The sequence below is a fragment of the Chrysoperla carnea genome, chromosome 3 (genome assembly GCF_905475395.1).
Source record: "Chrysoperla carnea chromosome 3, inChrCarn1.1, whole genome shotgun sequence".
Taxonomy (NCBI): Eukaryota; Metazoa; Arthropoda; class Insecta; order Neuroptera; family Chrysopidae; genus Chrysoperla; species Chrysoperla carnea.
Window position 1 is genome coordinate 9,044,767 of NC_058339.1, and position 24,762 is coordinate 9,069,528.

The 24,762-nt window shown below is 28.7% G+C and overlaps 1 protein-coding gene across 2 annotated transcripts in view; it reads right to left on the bottom strand.

The window, feature by feature from the left end:
• LOC123295728 overlaps positions 1–24,762 on the bottom strand; it is a 512,151-nt gene that overhangs the window by 73,171 nt on the left and 414,218 nt on the right. For both annotated transcript variants that reach the window (XM_044877164.1, XM_044877165.1), the window contains exon 4: positions 7,821–7,954. In XM_044877164.1, the coding sequence (XP_044733099.1) occupies positions 7,821–7,954 (134 nt within the window). The remainder of the gene's footprint in view (positions 1–7,820; positions 7,955–24,762) is intronic.

Consider the following 24,762-nt stretch of genomic DNA (forward strand, 5'->3'; position numbering starts at 1 on the left):
GGTTTTTAAGAATAATATAACGATATCTTAACTGTCGAAATCCATTGAGCCGTTTGGAAGAGATGATAAAGAAATTTACAAACAAATATACATACATACAAGATACGCGCGAAAAACATAACCACTCCTTGACAGTAGAGTAAGAAAGAGGCTCGAACTAAAAAACGTCATAATGGTATTTTTCTGGATACGTGAAAACGCCAATTGATACATAGTAGAGTGACTTCCATAAAGATATGAAGATACTTTAGTCTCAGTACTTTCAAACAATATCTCTATGGGATAAGTGAAATCGTTTTGGTAGATATGTGAATATATGTAATATGCCAATATCACAAAAAAAGGATACACAGACGTAGTAAAATCAATCTTATATAATCGTAATTGCGATACACACATTTAGAACTAAACGAAGAAAAAAAAAGAAATAGTAGTTTTATCCACGCAACAAAATAATATCCTAAAGGATGGTTATCGCTGTAGTATAAAGTCCTTTAATATAACTAGATACATAAATACTTGTGTGCTTTGTTACAATTCCGGATTTCATATTATGAAATGTAAGTGAACGAAACCAATACTTGTCATCATATCTCACAGGATTGCATTAAAACAAGAATAACCTAGTTCTTGTTTCCTTTCCGTCTTTTGTTTTCAAATGGTGAACTTGCTGGTGTTATCAGTTCGTAAATTTTGTGTTAAAATACTTTTACAAAATGAAATAGTTTAGTACACTAGCATTCAACAAAAGGCAGCTACATTGAAATTAGCTTTTTTCCTCTGAAGATTAAAAAAAGAATCTCTAGATGGCAGGATATATTTGTACCCCCTAGTGTTGCCATCTAGCGGATCTTTTTTTAATCTTCTGAGTAAAAAGGCTAATTAAAGCATTATATTTTTTAAATAATACTAATTAAAATTTTTAACTCATCCGGACATACAATAATTAATAATTCCAGGCCTTTTTCCTCTAAAGATTGAAAGAAGAACCGCTAGATAGCCACACTAGGAGGAGGTACAAATATATCCTGCCATCTAGAGAATCTTTTTTTAATCTTCAGAGGAAAATGGCTAATTGAAAGATGTTATGGTTTTGGATGTGGAATACGCAGTTTTCTTTTAAAATTCCACTGAACATTAATATCATTTAATTTTATAGTATAATGCCAGATTTCCACTAAACGGTCAAATAAACAAAAAAGCATTTACTACGTCTTCTAGTGTGCATTACCGAAAAAAAATTTCATGAATACAACATTTTACCAGATAAATACATGGAATAAAACAGTATTTTAGTTTCAATTTTTTTTTCAAATGAGTGTACCTTGTCGAATGTAGTAAGCCAATATCATTTCTAAACATACAATTACAATATCAGAACATTTTAATGGTAAAAGGTTTTTATGTAATTTATTATTTTTCTTAAATGAAAATTTTTCTTTCCAACTATTCAAAAGTATTAAACATTTTATTTATAGGAATGGAGGGGTGAGTTTTACAAATTGCAGAGATTGTTTGACATAGTTTTTAACTGATTTATTACAAACATAAGTTTTTCTTTGTTCTACTAATAATATGTTTGTTTCCGTAGACACGAATAATTTATTTGAAATGATTGAATTTATTTCCGATAAAAGTAATGATTTTGGATACGGTTTAAAAAATTCTTGGTTAAATGTCTGATCAAAATTTTTAATCAATAATTGTAGATTGTCACATACCAATAAAAAATGTATCGAATTGGTAACGTCTGGGAAAGGACCATAGTTTTTTTTTCTATGAGCTATTTTGCTCACCTTCCGCTCCAACATGATTTTAACACTGCAGAAATAAATCAAAACCGTATATTTTTTGATGCCAGGTGATGTTGTATTGTAATTTCGATTTATAAAGAAACATTTATAACATACTGCTTGTGAGAAGAATAATTAGAATTCTCTTTTGTGAATATTATAAACTACATGAAGTTAAGAAAATCTTAGTAACATTGACATTTTAGCAAACATTTATCCATATTTATGCATAAAATTATTTTTATGGGGTTTCCATATACAAATATTATTCCTTTTTGAACAGACGGACATACAGACGGACAGATAATCCAAAAGGGACTAATTAGGTGATTATATAAACACCCGTACCAAAATTTTGTTCGTAGGGTGAATATTTTTAAGCGTTACATGGGACTAAACTTTGTATACGAGTATACCTTGATATATTTCATATACATGGTATACATAGATAGTAATTATTCACTTATCAAATGGGACGGAACACATTAATTGGACAGATAAAATACTATCATTTCATTAAAAAATATTTGTGCTGCATTCACTAACATATTTCATTAATTGCAAATCATATTAAATAATGTAGATACTTGATGCGAGATAAATGTTACATAACCTACTAAATTGAATTTTTTGCCGTCCAACGTAAATTTCCACTCAAATCGAAAAATAAAAAAAAAAAATTAAATGACATATACAGAGATAAATTTATTGATAATCATCATATATTTTTTGTTGTTGTATAAAATGGTTTCATTTTGTCACAGTTATAATAACGTTTTTTTTGATAAAAGAAATCAATTTAAGAATGATTGAAAAATATATAGGCTATTTTCTGAAAAGAAATTCTATTTATTGATGATGTTATTTGAGATATAAAATAAGTAAATTATTCTGAATCAAATTTCGATTACATTCGATAAGATATATAATAGCGTGAAGTTAATTTTTTAATGAAATTATTTTACGAAACACAATTTTTTTCTTAGCTTTATTAACGCCGAAAAGAAAATTGTTTATATATCTTAACGTTTTGAAGACCCAAAAGTATGTAACTGGCCCCATGAGACATTGATGTTAATAGATTTTCAACCAAATAAGAATTAACAGTGCCTCCTAATCCGAATCATTTTTTAATGTAGTTTATTTTAAAATTGAGATTTTTCATATTTTGAAATGTATTTTCTCAACAACTTTCATAGAATAAATACATATAAAATTATTGTATGTGATGAAAATTGCAATTTATTCCAAGTTCAATTACATGTTCCAATGAAATATTACAAATCACTAACAGTAAATCATTTTAAACGACATAAATATTTATCAATAATACAGTCATGACCCTTTCGAAATTATTAATACTTGTTTACCATGTATATGAAATATGCCAAGGTGTCCTAAGTTTAGTCCCAAGTTTGAATAAGAGATATCAAGCTGAAATTTTTATAGCGTGCTTAGGACATAAAAAGTGAGGTCGAGTTCTTAAATGAGTTACATAGGTTAATTGGGTCTTGGGTCTGAAGGACCCATCTTGTAAATCGTTAGAGATAGAACAAAAGTTTAAATGTAAAAAATGTTCCTTATAAAAAAATAAACAATTTTTGTTTGAAACATTTTTGTATAAACATCACTGCTTACCCACGAGGACGCAAATTAAGTACAAATTTTATAGTATGTACTATAGGTATATGATTTGTGTATATGGGAATATCAGTTATGAATGTGTGGCTATCTAAGAATGGATATCTGTCTTTACTTACACGACTCTTTTAAAATTGTAATTATTAACATGCTAGCTAAACTCGGCTACGTTTCGCTGTGGCTTTGTCTGATAATAATTAAGTTCACTTCGGAATGAGAAGCAAGTATAAACTTTCTCGGTGTTCAATACAAAGATCTGTCAAAACTTCAAGTCTATTCATAGAATATTTTTTAGAGTTTTACGGTCATAAACATACGGATTCTAACTTTTTATATATACGATGTGCAGTGGGTTTAAAAACTATTATAAATAATAAAAAGGCAATATCACACAATGTTCTCGCTCTCTCTAAAATTGCACAATGCGGCCAAATAATTTTCCACATAAAAAGTACTTGTTAATAAAATTACCTTCTATTTTTGATTCAACGGCATCAAAAATCTATTTAATAAAAAAAAAATCGTGTATTCTTATTTATTTCGTGGAATATATCTTAAATACTAGTATCGTAAATGACTTGAATACATAAATGAATAATATTTTCGATAATATTAGTAGTGTTGTAATACATATAATGTAAATCAAATAGTGAGATGATGCGACGCCTGATAACATCGAATGAGCATAGTAGTAGTAACAACGACGCCGGTCACAACGGAAATGAAAAGTCGGACTCATGTGGTCATTGCACATTATTGCAATGTACGTTTATGTCATTTCACGTATATATCGTTATTTATGTACATTTATGTGTCTAGTATAGGGTATTTCATCTTATAAGAATGAGCTTTTCTTTGCTGTTTTCTCACCTTAGGGTGCGTAAGGTTCTACCATCATGCTGTGATAGCAGACATCTGATAAGAGTTCTGAGTTTCTTAAGGCTGTTGCCTTGCTATGAACATAGTGTCAGAAAATTCGAAATTTTTTAATACTTATTAAGGGTATTATAATACAATTGCAATCAAAATTTGGTTGTAATTGTATTACAGTCGATTGACCGTCTCTCACTCGAGAAGAGCGAGAATAGAAGAGGTTCGTCAGATATTTTCAAAAAACTAACTGAAAATTGACGCATTGATGTAAGTTCAAACAGAACAAAATTATTGACCGGTTTTACTGTTTAGATATAAATAACGCAAAGTTAATCAATTTTATTGTTGAAAAGAAACGACTATAGTTAGAGTGTTGGTGATTAAAGAGAGATGTATATAATTATAATATTAACAGAATTTTAAACAACATTTATATTTTATAGAAGAAATAGTTGTGGTACCTTAGAGGAAAAAATAATTCATTATTTCTTACTCTGTACATAGTTCCAAAATTTTTTACAATATTGTACGGAAACGAATACCTTAAAAGAAAAGAAAGAGTCCTAGATTTTTTTTTCGTTTTTAGTCTTTAAAACTATAATTTCTCGTAAAAAGTAAACTACCGAAAGGGAGTTTTATTGGAAAACTATTAAAAGGTATTTTACTACCTACAACTAAAGTAACTAGTACATCAGGTATCAGAGGGCAATAACTTTTTTGAAAAACCTTAGTTTTCAATATACAATGAATATACTTTTAATGTAGAGTATGGGGTAATGTAAAATACTTTTAGTGATATTCACAGCGCTTCCGCCATTAAATTAAAGTAAAAAATAATACTATATTGAATAATCTAAAAGAAAAATCAAACAAGTAATCTTGCCAGCACATACTATAGACCGTGATCCCATAATGAAGCAAAATTTCAATGATTATTTTTGTAGCCATTTAGAGATTTAATAAAGGTAAGTTTGGTATCAAGCAAAAAATGAGATTTAGTCGTAGCACGGGTATCAAAATTACTGAAAATGAATTTTCCGATTTCCCTAATTTAAATAATTTTTGTTTGCTATATATGTTAAAAAAAAAGTCACTATAATACGTGCAAAAAAATGGTAAGCAGTTTACAGCTGTCGAGATGTTTTAAAAATTGAGAGAAACAAAACCATTTCAACCTCTTTGACAGTTGGAAACTTCCTGTCTTTTTTTGCAAGCATTGTGCTGTCAATGAGCTTCTTTTTAATCCCCGATTAAAAAGAGGAGTATTAGTAGTTTAATGCGTCTGTGTATCTGCGTGTCTGTCTGTGGTATGGTAGGTTCTAAAAGATTTGTTTGTTTTTGAAAGGTAATTTGATTGAGATTGTTCTTAGCTATGTTTCAAGTACGAGTTTAGGGTTCCGTACCCGAAATAATTAGAAAAGAGTGTGTGTTCGATGATCTACAAACGACTGAGTACATTTTTTAGAAACATAGCTAAAAACCCTCTCGATCAGATTGCCATTCAAAAAAGAAAAACCAAAATCGGTTCCATGATGCCACAAACGAAATCGGGGGGTTTGTAAGTTTGTTTGGCAACTTACCTACGATTAAAACCACACATATTTCTGTAATATCACTTTTCGCTTATTTACCCTATTAGCTCAGTTGGTTAAGGCGTAACTAATTTCGCCCGCGCGGTTTGCTTCGGGTAGCGGGTTCGATTCCTGCCATCGCAACAAAAATTAATTTAATTAATAGTTGTGATGGGCTGATGTAGTGCATGGTATATGCATGATGGAGGTGCACTCAGCCTCTGGAATTGAGGAGCTGATTAATGAAATCAGCGGAAAAGTGGTAAAACACATATATGGTATCACAATAGGCACCATAGCCTAAGTCCTTCATGGAAGCCAATATAACCGAACCAAACCTAAATTTCCCTTATCAATTCTTTAAATAGAATTTTCGCTTGATTTTGGGCTTACGGTCTACTATTCCACATATACATACATATATGAAATGATTTATAACCATAATAATAGCCATAAAATTCAAAGTACTAATAAAAACTCTTTAAATATGTTATATAAGAAATTACGAACACGGAAATATTTTTTATGACTGAGTATATGTTTGTTAGTTGTTGTTGGTAAAAAAGAGAGGCACTTTTAATATGAGGAAAAGGTAAAAAATGTAAAAGAAAAGGTTCTGGTTACAAAATCGATATTGAAACAATTTTTTGATAATAAAAATGAAAATATATATATCATAAAAGTTGGGGATACAATAATAAAACACTATTAAATTTTCGTTTTGTTTTAATATCCACGCATCTCTATTGCACACCGTTAAAATAATACTAAAAATTATTTTACTAAATGATTATATGGTTTCATTAACATACAAATATGAATACTAGAAGTGGAAACACTATTTTCACAATTTAAGAATAAGATTGATCATGGAATAAGGGTGTAAGTTTGCAAAGTGGATTTTAAGAAAAACAACAATTGATGTATACTGTTAAAGGTATCTGAGGAAACTTCTAGTTAATTTTGATCCAAAAAGTATTAAAATCAGGTTAATTTAAAAATTGGTTGCAGAGTTTCTGAGGTATCGCAATATTTGGATCGATTTTAGTCCGTATCTCAAAAACTAGTCCACCAATCAACAAATGCACCCGATTTTTGTACTTTTTGGGTCAAAATTACCTTATATACTGAGTTTAATCGAAATTGGAGATTTAAAAAAATTTTCCGATTTTTTGCAAATTTAGATACATCAAGATACAATGTCAGCGAGTATCCTGGGTAAAACTTCATTTTCAAAATAGTTCTCCACCGAAAAAATTGAAATCCATAAAATTGTGAACAAAAAGAATGATAAGTGAAGGCTATAACGTGATAGTCTTTCTTTTGAAAAGGAGAAATTGCACAGCAAAGCGGGCGGGTATCTGGTAACATTTTCTATAAATTTTCATTTAGTTTCATTAGTTTTTGTTAGACGTTTCCAAAACATTCAGTTTTGAGTGGCTCTTAATATAAATTATGGCAGCATAATGAAAGATTGTATTATTTAATTTGAAACGGATATTAAAAATAATTAAATATAAGTTTATATTTGCAAAAATAATTTAAACTTAAAAGCTATAGACATAAACAAGATTTGTAACAGTCTATGGAATTTTAGTAAATAAAATAATTTTTATTACCAATGTCATATATTTACAAAGACACATTTAACTTCGTTAAAACAATTATTTATTTCATTTTCGTGACCCATTTATATAATAGTCGTTTACGATCGTATACATTTGTACCGAAAGCTCTACTTGTGTACTACACAATAAGTTTTCAGTTTTTTTTTTTTTATTATTTTATGGGAAAACAAAGAGGGCGGTAAAGCGTTCTTCGCATTTTATTTATTGTATTAAGTAAAAATTAAATTAATGTATACAGAGCTGGATTTAAGTATAAATAAAAAGGAATTTTTGTAGAAGTATGGTATAAAAATGTATTTATTTGATCTACTTACTTGGCAAATTCTTGTGTAAGAAATTTGAGTCGTGTACGATATCTAGTTGCTTCTGCTCCAGCTTCACGCATGCGCACCTCAGATTCAGCACGTAATTTTCGTTCTCGTTCTGCATCGCGCTGGACCGACTCTCTCTGTAAATAAAAAATAAATAAATAATTAAAATTTTTTATTAAATTTCCAATTATTATATCTTAATTCGGATTCACTATTACAATGACAATGGTAAAACATTGTTTTTATCTTGTAATCATTTTTAGCTTTACAATACCACGCAACTACAAAAATATATAATATATTGTGTGCAAGTGCTGCTTATAAATTTGATAATAAAGATATCTATCTTCAATCATCAATACTCTAACTTTAGTAGTCTCTGTTCATCAAATGATGGATCTTCGATAAACTCATAATAAAATTAAAATTTTTTTTTTTTATATCATCGACAACTTTATATTTTTATGGTATTACTATAAACTACAAGATTGTTTAAATATTTTAGATAGTTTTTTTATCACACTCTCTAGATGTTTTATAGAAATATCCAATTGAAAAGGATAACCTATATGATTCATCATTTTTTCAGCCAACTTTGAACGATAAAATAATAATAAAAAGCCCGATGACCAATGAATTGTTTGTGATTTTTGGAAACTTTGTTAATCAAAAAATGTATTTATAAAATTTTATTGAAATTCCTAGTATTATTCCATCCTTGCATATCTCCTTAATTAATAAAACATTAAAGTACTTTACTCAACAATTTATTTACTTTAATGGTTAAATTCAAGAGTGCCCATAACTCCTAACTTTTGGGTTTTGGACAAAAGTATATAAGGCACTTGAACTTGACTTAAAATTTTCCATAAAATACTCCTTTAAGCTATGTACAGCAAGTCACGAGACCCCTGTAATTTGAATGTTTCTCAAACATCCAAAAGAAATATGTAATATATCTTTTATTTTGGCTTCTTTCGGCACAAGTATTGATTAAAAAAATGTAAAAGCATGAGGATTATCATAAAAAACATCCATTTTCTTTTAAATAAAATATAATAAAGAAAACGTTCATATTTCAATTATAAAACAGCATACATTTTTTATCATTTCAAATCAATAGAATGGCAATACATACATTCATTGTATTATAAAAATACTTAGTGCCCTTTCAACAAATAATAGTTTATTGAATATTACATACATACAACATAAAAAAAGAAAAAAAAAATCCCTATATAATTAATAATGAAACAAAACATGCATGATCGTACGATGTGCATACACATGCAACCCCTCCTTGCAAGAGTCGAACACAAACAATACACACAAAAAACCAGTGAATTAAATAATTTTCCAAACACGTGTGTACTATGTAGGGTTTGTGTCACTTGCAGGGTAGCCAACATAAAACAATATATGGCTAAAATATGACTGGACTAGCTACTTTTTTTTGAATGGGTATTTTTTTTAAATTAAACTTGACAGATCTCTTTGCACAGCAGTTGTATGAATTTTCCATGAATTTGTTTATCCTAAAATAATAATTATTTACATAAAAAAAATGTATTACATAAAGTAAAAAAAAAACACATTGCTTGTTTGTTATCTCTGTCGAGTGCAGGGTAAGTCAGATATAAAGTCATCATTTACAAAGTCTTTGAATCAGCGCATTCAGAATGAATTTGTTGTTTTTGTGGATGTTCGATTCTCGTAAAAAAGTGAAGGAAGAAGGTACTGATGCATCCTAAATTCAAATTTGGATTTAGACTAAGAGTGGCCAAAATTTACCACTCAACCATTTTTTTCTAGGCCCCAAGTTGGGTCCAGGGTAGACCCAAACGAATTTTTAATCAATATCTCCGGTTCTAGATGAGGTTAAATAAAAAGTCTTCCCTCAAAAATTAACCACTTTTTGAGTCCGGAATTTTTCAAAGTTAGCTAAGAAATCAAAATTGTATTGACCAAAACTAAAATTGATGGAATTTTTAGGTTAAATTCACTTCAATCTACAAGACTTATTTTGATTATCTCCAATAATTGCATTTTTCGATCTCTAAAATTAATTTTAGGATTTTTTGAAGAAATAGTTGACTTTGAAGCCGGAAGTGGCGATAATAAAAAAAAATGGAGGTGACGCTATCTTTCCCGGCATTCATTTTCGAGGAGCAAAACGACCCAAAAAAAAATCCCTCAGAAAAGTTTCAGGCATTCGTAACTTGTTTTGAATCGGGCTCGATTTTGACGCCCGTGAGACTGGCCTAAGCGTAGCTAAATGAGAAAACAAAGCGTTGATTGTAGTATTGGAATAGACAAATCACTGTAGGACAGTAGTTAAAAGAATTTTGTTTTTGACTAGCCCAAAGTTTTTCTGAACCGCTAATTTATGAATGAATTAGCTTCAGACAAGTCGAACACGAAAATGTTTCTCTTATTAAGAGATTCAATGATTTTCTATTAATTCTTAATCGTATTTTTCCAACCACCTTATGAATTTTGTCACGGTAGCTTTCTTACACCTAGCTCCCTGTATTTTTATTACTAAAATAAGAGATTGTGTTATAATTGTTTAATTTTATGCTATATATTTTATTCACTTTGACAAACATTTCGTTCTTTTTTTTTCGTGTGTGTGTGTGTGTGTGTGTGTGTGTGTGAAGCACATAAAAAAGGAATTGACAATAATAGCGAGAGATTTTCCCCCATATTTACTCGCCTTTATATCGTCGTTCTTGGGTCAGGTCTTTATTGAAGTGGTTGAATGAATTGCAATGTGCGCAGATAAACTATTCACTGAGAGTCCAGGAGTAAGTAAGGTATTGGCTATTCAACTATCAAACATAAAAACTACGCCTTGTTTGTTATTTATTTTTATATTGTGTTTTTCGTTTTTTATTGTTTGAGACAACAGGTGTGGATCATGAAATTTAATTATATTGAGGAGAACACCATACTTTTGAATAATTAAAAAAATGTCGAATCAAATCATATAAAGTTTCAAGTGAAGTTTTGCAGGTACGGAATAACGTTTTGTTATACTCATTTTAATCATTACTAGCACGATCTGTGTGGAATTCTGCAGTGCGGTACCCGTGATTAAAACAGTCCAGAAAAATATTATGTAAGTGATACAAAATATGAATAGGAACTTTCTTTAGTTTATAGGCAATTTTATCACAGATATGATATACAAATTACATAGTGAACTAAATTAAATATTTATATTATTTCTCTAGCCATTTTTTTCCTAGAAGGTACATTTTTAAATCATGAGTCTATTTTTCGTCATTTGCCAGCTCGACAAGTTTGAAACTTACTTAAGGGGTGAATAATGTAATTTGATAAAGGATTAAAGAATATCTTGCGTTGTGATTGCTAACTTGTAACATTGGAAATACTAAGCTCAATTTAAAAAGTAATTTCATTTTAAAAAAACCCATGTTTTGGAAGAAAAAACTTTAGATATTGTTATTTTGCCAAAGGAAAAGGTAAAATTCGTAGGATTTTATCAACGCCGGGCGTATTCTATGTGCATAATTAAAGGACAAAGCGATTTTCATCAACGAAATTGAAGACAATATTTCTTATATTTCTCGGAAACATGATCAGCTTATGTTGTGAAAACTTTGTAAAAACGAAAAAAAACAATTTAGAAATGGGTCTCTAGAATTTGTCAATTAATTAAAACCATTTACTTAAAGTTTATATATTTAAATCGCTTCGTTAAATCCTTTAAAATTTAGAGCTTCAATCTGAGACAAAATATAAATACGGAAATTCATAGATTCTGCGACGCAATACGTGCCTGTGTAATAAAAATTCAACAAATAATAGAAATGTTAATACTATACACCACTCAAGCGAATATCTGATGAAAACGGACATGAAATGCAGACGACTAGCCGCTAGCCCTTCGATATGAAAAAAACAAACATCAATGGTCAGATAGTCTATCAAATACAGAAGGTTGTTCAGATAGCTTTTCTTTTCTTGATATTCTTTATGAAGATGAATAAAGGTGCATATAGACGTTATATAACTTTTCCATAACTAACCGTATTGGTAAATAAAATGTATTGTTTAAAAAAATGTAATGCGAGCAAAAAGAAATAAAAAATGTATTCGCAGGAAAGTCGATTAGGTCGTGTTTAATAATTATACCAAAATTATTATTTCAGTAACGTTTCAATATTTTCAATAGATCTTCCCACAGTTGTTTTGGAATTTGATGAAACTCGGTTAATGGGTAATTTTGATACAAAAAGTATAAAAATCAGGTTAGTTTAATGATTGGATGCAGAGTTTCTGAGATATTTGGATCAATTTTAGTCCGTATCTCAAAAACCATTCGACCAGTCAACAAATTCACCCAATTTTTGTCCTTTTTGGGTTAAAATTACCTTATATAATGAGTTTTATCTAAATTGGAGATCAAAAAAATTTTCGATTTTTTTCAATTTTTTTAAAAGGTACATTTATATTATTACAATAGTCGCGAATAATGACATGGATTAATAGAGAAATTTTGTAAATTAACGTAGCATTATCCTGCGCAAGTTTAATATTCCAATCGAAAAATATTTCTCGATTTGCAATGGATAGTTTGCGACTTCATGTCATTGGTAAAAACGAGGTTCAAATATAATAAAATAAATACTGATCAGGGATAAAAATTTCAACGTATACGTTCCGCTTAAGTCAGTGAATGAGAAGGTAGTGTCCAACAGTTTCTCGAATTCAATAGATATATTTTCTATTATATAATTTGTTTGAGTGACAGATATAATAGTAACCATTGTGCCTACTTCTACTATTTTCTAGTTCAATCAAATACGCTACTATAATATTTTCACAAACATTATTTGTTTTGTAATGTTCTTTTTGAGATTTCCGTCATCCCCTTATGATTTTCCTCTATTTATAGTGTATTTATTTAACTTTAAGGGACATATTTTACATTAAAATATCAAGTATACACAATAGAGAATGTATTTTTGTGTTTAACAACAAATAAAGATTAGGATGGATGTACACAAAAAGTGACCGTTTTTCATCATATTGGCCAATCATTTTTATATTGTTTACATTTTCATATTTTGTGAATTGAGATAAAATATGTCAAAGAAAACTAACATCAGTTATGTAAGTAAGTTATGTTTGAAAATAAGATACGAAGTAATGATATCAATTGAGATACAATAGTGAAATATTAATTAAAATTTGGACTTAATTATCGAATCGATTTTTTGGCAGAATTATACATATAAATGGGATTGTTATCAATCAAGCCAAAGATTTGAGAAATCTTTCAGTCATTTATTCTCCCTTTTGTTCACAATTTTATGGATTTTAATTTTTCAGTGGGGAACTATCATTTTTGAAAATGAAGTTTTGTCCATGTTACTCGCTTACATTGTAACTTTCTATAGGTCCAATCATTCAATTAACATTATTTTTTAACTTTTTGGATCAAAATTACCTCATCCACTGAGTTTTATCAAATTCCAAAACAAAAATTTTTTCTCGAATTTCTCGATTTTTCAAAGGGGTACCCCTTAAAAAAAATTGCAAAAAATCGAAAAATTTATTTCCAATTTCGATAAAACTCAGTATATAAAAATTAACCCAGAAAGTACAAAAATCGGGTGCATTTGTTGACTGGTCGATTAGTTTTTGAGATACGGGCTAAAATCGATAAAAAAATTGAAATATCTCAGAAACTTTGCGTCCAATCATTAAATTCACCTGATTTTTGTACTTATTGGATCAAAATTATCCCATGAACCAAGTTTCATCAAATTTCTAAACAATATTTTTTTTTTGCGTTTTTCTCGATTTTTACAAAGGGGTACCCCTTAAAAAAATTTCAAAAAATCGAAAAATTCATTTTATATCCAATATCGATAAAACTCAGTATATAAGGTAATTTTAACCCAAAAATAACAAAAATCGGGTGCATTTGTTGACTGATCGAATCGTTTTTGAGATACGGACTAAAATCGATAAAAAAATTGCGATATCTCAGAAGCTTTGCATCCAATCATTAAATAAACCTGATTTTTATACATTTTGAATCAGAATTACCCCATGAACCAAGTTTCATCGAATTCCAAAACGAATTTTTTTTTTGGCGTTTTTTTTTCGATTTTTTCAAAATTGTAAAAAAGTAAAAGTTTTTGTAGGAAGGCACCATGTCAAAATTGACCACAGGTACGGCGTTTAACATGTTCATAAACATTTTGAGAAGCAAGAGGTAGCACTAGTTATTTTTCGTATTTAATTTGTTAGTATTTAATTTCAATATGTATTCTAATATTTTTGTTATATCATTTTTTAAATGTTTATTTAAAATGCTAATAATTTTATGTAAACAAAGATATTATCCTTTACTAGTTGAGTAAATAAAACTCATTTTATTTTCCTATTAAAATTGTTCAAAACAAATAATAACATGATACAAAATAAAACAAACAAATTCAAAAAATATAAATAAAATGTCCGGTGTTCAATGGACTGTGTCCATTTTTAGACGTTTTATAGAGATTTGAATTAATGTAAAATTTACATATCAGGTGAGTTATTTTGAACAATCCAGCACTCAGAGAGGGATATGACTAGTAAATTGAAAATAGTAAAAAACAGAATGCAAAAGTTTATCGATACTAGGTTTATGAAAAAATATTTTCAACAAAAGTTTTTTGTTATTTTATAAAGAACTTTCTTTAAGATTTTCTTCTATCTTTTATCAGTTTAGAGTATGAGCAAGCAAATCAAGGCCTATTTTATGGCTTTTCATAGATGTCCGCTTTCATGAAACATTTTGTACAAAAATCCATCGTCGAAGCAATTTTCAGATGAGTTATTTAGAATAGGACAACTGGTATATTGAAAAAGTTGAAAAGTGAAATATTAAATACCCTGAACATCAGACGGTTAAAAAATCTTTTAGCAATAAAAGTTGTCTCAAATTGATCTACTTAGCATACCTAGTAGTGTGCAGAGTGGGTCATTTTCATCTATCTTGACTAACAGCTTGTTTTGCAGTTAACCAATCATAAAATAACTTAAACAAAGGCCGCATAGTTTGACGGAAAACATCATGTTCTGAAATCATATTGGACCTACTTTAATAGGTAGTTTAGATCCTAACAGATAAGACATAGAATAATAGTACAAGATCCGAATTAGGGTCGACCTTCACCCATCTGTTTACCGAATGAAAGTTATTTTTTATGAAATGTAAAATATTAACAAATATTCCTGTAAAGGGTTGCCTTAAAAAATATGGTCCAGACCATTTTTAATATAAATATCAAAACTTGGAAAGCTTGTAAACATTATTTTTGACCAATATTTTGTGGCCAATCATATGCCACCGTAATTGTAACAAAATTATCTTTATTTAGATATGCGAGTCAATGAATTAACAGATGCACGTAATTACTATTTTCAACTTGTATAAATGCGATAATAGTGAACGAAAAAAGGCAAACAACATAGCTGCTGCATATTCTTTATGGCTTTTACTTTCGAGTAGATCAAAATTCGTAAGATATGCAAGTCAGTGAAAAATTTCTAAAAATTTTACTCTTGATATTTTCACTAAAAGTAGTCTGGACCACATTTTTATAGGCAACCCATTGCAGGGATATTTGTTAACATTTTATATTTCATAAAAAATAACTTTCATCCGGTAAACAGATGGGTGAAGGTCGATCCTAATTGGGATCTTAGACTATAACACTTTAAATTAGAAAGTTGATTCTCATTAAAACTAACATTTTTTATTTACAACATTTTTGCGAAAATCGTTAGTTTTCGGAGGAAATGCTTCTTAAAAATATGTTATTATTTATTATTGTATTTAATCGAAAGAAAATCTAGCTTGAGAAAAATTTTTTAGACGAATGTTATCAAGGACAATAAGAATCATTTGTCTGTGCTAATAACTTTTCAGCACAGATAAATACAAGGTCTCTTGAAAGTCAAGATCAAATAATCTTGAAACTAGAATTTCAGGTCAAAGTCATGGAAACCTACGAATATCCCCTCCTATTGATCTTGCCAACTTTCAAGTAAAGCATTTTTCGGTAGCTAGTGTGTCTCTGCATATTTTACTTTTCAACGTGATTCAGATGGTACATGTAATATCTAATAATAAAAATCGATACAAATTTCGTAATAAAATAATACATTTAAAGAGAGCTTTGTTAACAATGAACAACAAATATGATTGGGTAGGGTTGAAAAACGCTTATAACAACTTTATATATATATATATATATATATATATATATATATATATATATATATATATATATATATATATATATATATATATATATATATATATATATATATATATATATATATATATATATTGTTTATTTTTATTATTCTGTCAATAATACATGTAATACTATAATCAAATGATGGCTTGACAGGTTCAAACGACTATAATATCCTATATCGCTATTATATATAGCAATTTATACGATTATCTATCACATCGTTAGCTCTTTCATTTGTAGGAAATACACCTTCCTGACTGGCGCCTGTATTTGAAGTGTTTATCACTTTTCTATACGCTTAGGAATGGCATTGCTTGGTAGTCTAAAATAAAATGAAAATATTTGCAATGTTGAATGTGTTCGTTGGAATATTGAATATCGAGGTACGACACAATCAAAAATTTATCTACAAAACAAAATTCAAATAGCAAAATCGTTCAAGAATAAGAAGTTGACAGTCGATTATAAGCGTACAGAACTTTAAGGGACCAAAGTGAATAAGAATAAAACACTATTATTGGCCTATTCGAAATGTTTACCCTGCATATATAAATATATATATCAAAGTATAATAATTTTCATCCCAAGTTTGTAACGCTTAGAAATACTTGGGATACGAACAAAATTTTGGTATAGGTGTTCATAAAATCACCTAAATAATTCGTTTCCATCTGTTCGTGATCACGAGCTCCCAAAGAAAAAGAGACATCGAGCAGAAATTTTTATTGCGAGACGTAAACAGTGATTTATGGTTCGTAAATGAGCAACATACTTCAATTGGTTCTTGGGTGCAAAGGACCCATCATGTAAACAATAACAGATGGAACAAAAGTTTAAATGTAAAAAAAGTTTCTTATAAAAAATAAACAAATTTTGCAAATACTCACATTCAACACTTTCTATACATGGTACTTCAACAATTAACTTAATCAATGGTTTGTTTTCACTTGTTTCTTTTTTGAGACATGTATGACATGAATGTCATCATAAAAGGTTAAAACAAAAACGGTTTTCGCAAATTTCTAAATTCTTTAATCAACTGTGAAATTAAGCTACAAAATTTTCTAGAAAATTTATTTTAAACAATAAAATTTCTCGCAATTTTTCAGGTGTTGTATCACACCTTTCTGCCATAGAAAAAAATATTCAGTTTTTTATTAGTTTTTCTTTGTGTCAGGATATTGAAAATATATACTTCATTGATATTTCAATCGAATATTTTACCTACGGCTTTTAGAAAACGATTAATTTGAATGATACAAAGTTTCAAATAGCAAATGTTCAGATTATATAAAAAAAATAAAAAAAACAAACATGAAGAATGAAACAAGACAAGTGAACAACGATAGCCCCACGTTTGTTTGTCAATGAACATTTACATTATGAACGCTTAAATAATACATTAATTGCATCCATATTCGTTCATATAGCTGATAGTATCTATCTACGGGCAGTAACGCTATTATAGTAAATAGAAGTAACTATATCTATGATGTGCTAACGAATTTAACGAAGTGCATCCGTGTGAAGAGAATTCAAAAGCTAACATCACATCAGATCATGTACCTACACATAGAATACGACAACAAGATCATGTACACTGAAAATATATTTGATATTTATTACACTAGACAGAAAATACAGAAAATATTATGAATATGCTGAACCACGTCCTTTCACGTCCTGCAGAAGATAGAAGTCTGCTGAAAGCTTGACATAGCGCGTTTTATGCTTTTAAAGTATTTAGTACGCCTGCTGAAGTCTCAGATTGTATCCATTCACTCAAAAATTTTAGTAACCACAAGTTTAATCTTTAATTGATAAAAATTCAGGGTTAAAACCATGCAAGGGCTTAATTATGAAGCTTCTCATAAGATAGGTTTTTGGAGTCTTTACAACTAAAAACTTAATCATAAATAATAATGAACTTCATCTCTGCGGTCGCTAATGACCTCGACGTTAAAAGCGACCTTAAATAAAAAAAAAAAAAAAAAATAATAATAATGAACTTCGCCAAGGAAACTTTTTGAAAAGCTATGTATAATTCAATAAAAGTTAATTAAAATGAATAAATTATACAAAAGAATTCACAGATTACAAACGTTATTTAGATATAGTGTGCTATATTCATGACGTAGAAATGTAAAATTACAAAAGTCTTTGTATAAGTACATACATACAAAATTAAGGTTTTTATGAATATGATGTTTTACGAAAACTTTTTCTGCGGACATTTTCGGTTCTCTTTTGAAAAGCGTTTTAAAACTGTATGTAACTTTCAAATTATTATGAAAAAAAAATCTATGAAAACATGTCATCCATCTACCGTTTTACCATAAAACCAATGTTAAATATGTCTACTTTTGAAGTCATTTATTTATTTAAATAATCGGACAACCCCCTCCCTCCTAAATTTTTCAGAATTGATTTGACTTAGTTCAACTTTATATAAAAAAATTTTATTAAAAAATGCATTGCTGCTCGTACATTCTTAAGTTGTTGTTATTATATTTAAGTGGCCTAGGCTCGACCACTTAGGCTCTAACGAATGATGTGACATATGCCGTATCACAGAGGCCACCCACATCATTATTTGTTAATCTTTATTTATTTAATTACATTCATATTTACAATTACATTTTTGATGTGGGTGGAATCGGTTACTTCGTTCTTATCCAAGCGACGACAATTATGTGATCAATTCTGCACTCAAATAAATTATAAATAGTTCACAATGCCGCTGCCTGGATACGAACCCGCAACCGAAGTCTAAATAGTCCAACGTTCAAAGACTAACGCCTTAGACCGGGCGGCCATTTAGGCTCTAATGGTAGAGTGATGTAAAAAACTTAGTTATAATTTTCAACTATAAATTTTACACCAATAAAAATGCAGAAAAACTATATACGTCACTATCCATTGAGATTTTTTTTTATCAAAAGGTGTTTTTATCAAACGTTATATTGAATGTCTGTCGGCATTAATCCTGACCTATGTGAACACTAAAACTGTATCTATCTATTTATGCTGCATCTACCTATATGACGATCATACTAAACTGAATGGAGGATATATGTTGAGTGTGTGAATGCGTGGGTTGGTTATAAATCGGACGTGTTCCGCATCACAAAAAGAAATCTCCTCTCAGAAGTTTTTTTCCCACAAAATATATATTTGTTACCAATATTCTCAAAAACTCATTTTGTATATTCCATGCACGGTTGTTTGATTTTATTAAATTGTTCAATTATCATTTATTGTGTACGTCTGGTAACATAATATAAACTTTTGTTGTACACCGCTTTCAATATATTAAGGCATATTGTTCACTTTTTTTTTATTGTTTACATATTGATTTGTTTATTACAGTAAAACTACTGTAATTAAATTGAATTATGAAATTATCAAATTAACATTAGCATGAAGGCTTTTCAACTTTTACAACTCCAAATTTTCCAAGGAGATTTTCCAAAATGTTTGTATAATTGGCAATTAATTAAAATAGGAAGCCAATCAGAAGAGCGCTACAGCGACAAGATAGTAGGAGTTATATCAGTAAAATAGTAAAAAACTGCGAGAGTGCGATAAAAAATGGAAAAGGACTTTTCGTCTTAGAATTTTATTTTCTACCTGATACAACAAGGGTGTTCGTTACTTCTGGAACACTCTGTATATGAAATTCTGAGTTTTAGCTGTGGAAGTTTTAGAGAGTTTTAAAACCAATATAGTAATGAATCGTAATGCAAAGATTATTGGAAGGATACCACAGTTTTCCATTCTATTTGAAGTAATAGAGACAATAAAATTAATAATAATAATTAATATTCAATATCATAATTTAATAGGTATCGTTAATTATGGTTTCGATAAATATTATAACATCGAATATATACATTATATTTACAATAACCTTGATTACACTGAAATAAATTTTGTTTAGGTATAGGTAAATTGTTATTAGGGAAAATAATAATTATTATTAATTTAAGGGAATACGGGAATACTGAAATTTATACTTGACTATCGTGCTACCCATCCGCTTCGCTAGGTTTAAAAGTAAAGATTGATAAAGACCACCGTGTTATAGCCTCCAATTCTTTTGTTCTTACTTATCCGCCGTATATAACCTCTGAAATAATGGTAGGGATTGTTTTACACAGGTAAGATATATGTACGGTTTTCTATTTTTTTAAATGTAAAATAGTCATAGTTCATTGAGTATATCGGAAAAGATGACCATGAATATTTTTACAGAAATCTGTAATTTATTATTATTATCAATAATTTTTTTTTTAAATATATCTTTATAGAAATTATAGCTTATGTGTTATTTTGAATTATGAGATATATTATTGTTAAGTTTAATTCAAATCCAATCATTAGTTTTTGCGTGAAAGCGTAACAAACAAGCAAACAAACAAACATCCTTACTTTCACATTTGTAGTATACCTATAGGGATATGGATTTTGGTATATATGTACCTACATGATTGTAATAATTTATTTGAAACCAGTAAGTTACATTCTAAACGTGCGTATTATTCGAATATTGTATAAATACAGGATGTTTTTTAACTTGAAATTTGCAAAAAATGTATGAAAATCAATGAAAATATCTGTTATTTTTTGCTCCAATCACAAAAAATGTTATTATAAAATCTTTTTCAGATAAAAGTGATCTATTTCTATCAAATAGAATTACCTACAAAAAAATATGGACTACAGTTGAAAAACTTGACAATCAATTAAACTAGAACCTATTCACTTAAAAATAAACATGCCTCGTTCAATTTTAAATGATCGAGGATTTCAAATGATCCAACTTTTGCTTGAAACAATTTTTCTATCTTATTTGTTAACTTTTTTGCAAATTCCAATTTAAAAAAGCACTCTGTCATGTATATTGACAAACATTTCGGTCATTTCGTTAACTGGAATGTCAAAAAACAGAACTGCCACAAAATACAAGACATTCTATTACAAAGCACCAATATGGCAGCATTATAAAAAATATAATCGAAAATCGAACACTGTGTAGTATTTATTAAAATATTCAGATTTTTAGCTACTAAACATTGGTCTAAGAGCCGTTTAATGATCGAAAAGTTTGATAAAGCGATATATTTCTTTACATTAACGAATGTTTTAATTCTAAAGCTTGAATTTATTAATTATGTTAAAATCGGTATTTACTGAATTCTACTCAAACAATACAATAAGTAAGTTATTGCGAAGATATAGATACTGTTACAGTCCAGTGTTAAACTAGAAAACCGATGTGGTATTGTAGATTAAATAACGAACAGAAAAAAAATTACTCTCATTTCATTAAATATTTCGATAATGATTTAAACATAAAATTTAAATACAAGAGAAAAAAAGAAAAACTTTATGAACGATAATTAAAAGATACAAAATATACATAATTGATTTTTTTTTCCCATTATAATTTCTACTTCATTCAATAATAAAAATAACGTGAATGTCGGAAGAAAAATGAATAGGAAAAAAAAAACTATTTTTTGCACTAAAGAAGATTATCCTTTCAATTTCTTCAAATCGAATAAGATGATCTTCGTACACTGTCTGTAACGAACATATATTGAGTTAGTTATATATTTCTTGACGATTTTCTCTACACATTTTCCTTCTTCATTTTCATTTTACTTTTTGATGTATATACATATACATAATACATTGCGCGCCTTTTCGAATTGTATGTGACTATATAAGTAATATAGTACCCACTTATAACTGAATATGCAGACACCAATGAGTAAATCGAATTTTGCGATTGTATAGGTGCATTCAAATATTAATGTATTATGATTCAAGATGAAATTTATTTTTCAGTTCAATAGGCCAATATTATGAAACTTTTAATAACAATAACATTCCCGCAGAATATTTTCTTTTTTGTTATCTTTGTTATTCTTTCTAATAAGAAATACAAATGATTGTCCGAAACCTCGAAAACTACAAATTATTGTAAAGTCAGACAAAGTGATATGTGCAATTATCTTTTTCTAAGCTGATTTTCATCAATTTTAAATGTCTGGGATTTTCATTGGCCCGTGAAAAACCGCTACAATTCTGAAATGCACGGTAGCCAAATTATATGATTTAGCTCCAATTTAAGAACCAGAAAAATTGACCCATCGGTCCCATAAATTGGATCAAAACAACTTCAAACAGAAATAATCTTGGCATCTCTTTATAGTATTCTTTCGAATTTCACAAAACAAACGAATTCACAAACTAACACAACTCTACCACTGTTTTTATACCATGTATATATGAAATATATCATAGTATATTAAATTTAGTCTTCAAAAAACGAAAAGAGATATCAAGCTGAAATTTTCATAGCATAATAAGTTGATAATTTAATAGTATATCAGTTATGAATGTGGAGCTATCTAAGAGTGGATATCTTTCTTTATTTACGTGAGGTCAAACACAAACGATTGCGTCATCAACACAGTCTTTACAAGGTATTTCAACAATTAACTCAGACTATTGTTTATTTTCACTTTTTTTTTTTAATATAAAAATAAATTTTCGGTTCGGAGGAACGGATTACCAGATAGTAAATTTTCTAAACTTATATAATAATATCTTTGGGAATTTATGAATCTCATTGTACATATGCTATGCAAGAACATGTTCCGTTTTTATTTGCAGTGGCTGTAAAGATTGAGAAGAATGCAGTACGTAATATGAAGGATATTACATAAAATGTTTGTAAAAGTGTAAAATGTAAGTAAGTACCTATGTACATGTCTAAAAATTTTAAATACAGTTCTAACTATTTATTTAAAATTTATATACAGGATGGTATCCAAGACTACTATAGAGTGAATATTATTAGTGATTCTTTTTCTTATTTCTAAAAAAAGCATTGCTTGCACTTTTTATACCATGTATATATGAAATATACATAGTATATTAAGTTTAGTCCCAAGTTTGTAACGCTTAAAAATAATGATGCTAGGAAAAAAATTTTGTCATAGGTGTTCATAAAATCACCTAATTAGTCCATTTACGGTTGTCCGTCCGTCCGTCCGTTCGTCCGTCCGTCTGTGGACACGATAACTCAAAAACAAAAAAAGATATCGAGCTGAAATTTTTACAGCGTACTCAGGACGTAAAAAGTGAGGTCAAGTTCGTAAATGAGCATCATGGGTCAATTGGGTCTTGTGCATCATGGGTCCGTAGGACCCATCTTGTAAACCGTTAGAGATAGAACAAAAGTTTAATTGTGTTCCTTATCAAAAATCAAACAACTTTTGTTTGAAACATTTTTTCGTAAACATCACTGTTTACCCGTGAGGGCGCCAATTAGGCGGAAGTTTTATAATATGTACTATACTTGATTATCAGTTATGTATGTGTCACATGTTTGTATGTGTAATGTGATAAAGAAATCAACACTGACTATACATGGTATTTCAACAATTAACTCAGTCAATTGTTTGTTTTCACTTGTTTATCAACTATATTAGTAACTAGAAATGGCTTCATTAATTATCGTTTTGAAAATATCTCGATTGATATTAGTGAAATTGACGTTCAATTATCTAAAATAAAAAATTCTATCTTTTATTCTTTGTAGAATAAATTGCAGTATAATTTTTTTGTAATTTTGTTTATCATCAAGATTTCAGCTCTAAAATACAAATTAATTGTTAATGGTAATAGGATCGATCCATAAGCTGACACATCCTGTATAAGTGTATGCAAATTTTATAGTATGATTTAAATCACAAATTTTATACTATTTGATTTCAATAGTACATCATCATAAGTAAAAGTATTCTCTATTTTATTATTTGTGTTTTTAAAGTTGGCAATAGCTCAACGAATATTAAAAGTTGTTTTTGTGCATAATAAAATATTTTATTTATGTCCAAATTAAACTATTTTCAATGACTACAACATAGACAAGTAATTAAACTTACAGCAATTAATTATTTGTGTTTTAAACTGTCGCCCACAAATTGGCGCCTTTATCATGCCAAATTAAAATAAGTAAAAACAAACAATTGTTGTAAAAGTCTTTATAGAAAGTGTTGAAAATTCTTCGTTGAAAATTCGTACTATTAAATTTTCAACTGCCTATCTTTTATAGTTTTGGTGAAAAGGGACTACAAATTTTTGTCCTAATTTGCGCCCTCAAAGGTAAACTATGATGAATAACGAAAAAATGTTACAAATAAAAGTTGTTTATTTTTATATAAGGGGCATGTTTAATATAAAACTTTTGTTCTAGCTCTAATAGTTTTCAAAATGTGCTTTCTGGACTCGATTGACCCTATGTTTCGCATTTATGAACTCATACTTCTTTTTACCAATACCTAATTGACCTATGTTGCTCACTTACGAACTCGACCTCACTTGATACGTCCTAAGCACACCATACAAATTTCAGCTTGATATATATTTTTCAGACAGACGGATGGACAGAAAACCAAAAAAGGACTCAGTAAATGATTTTATGAACACCTATACCAAAATTTTGTTCGTGGCATCAATATTTTTAAGCGTTACAAACTTGGGACTAATTTTTGTATACCTTGATATATTTCATATATATGTGCTATAAAAACGTTCTATTAAATTTTTTCATAATTTTTTTAGCGTCAAAGATATAG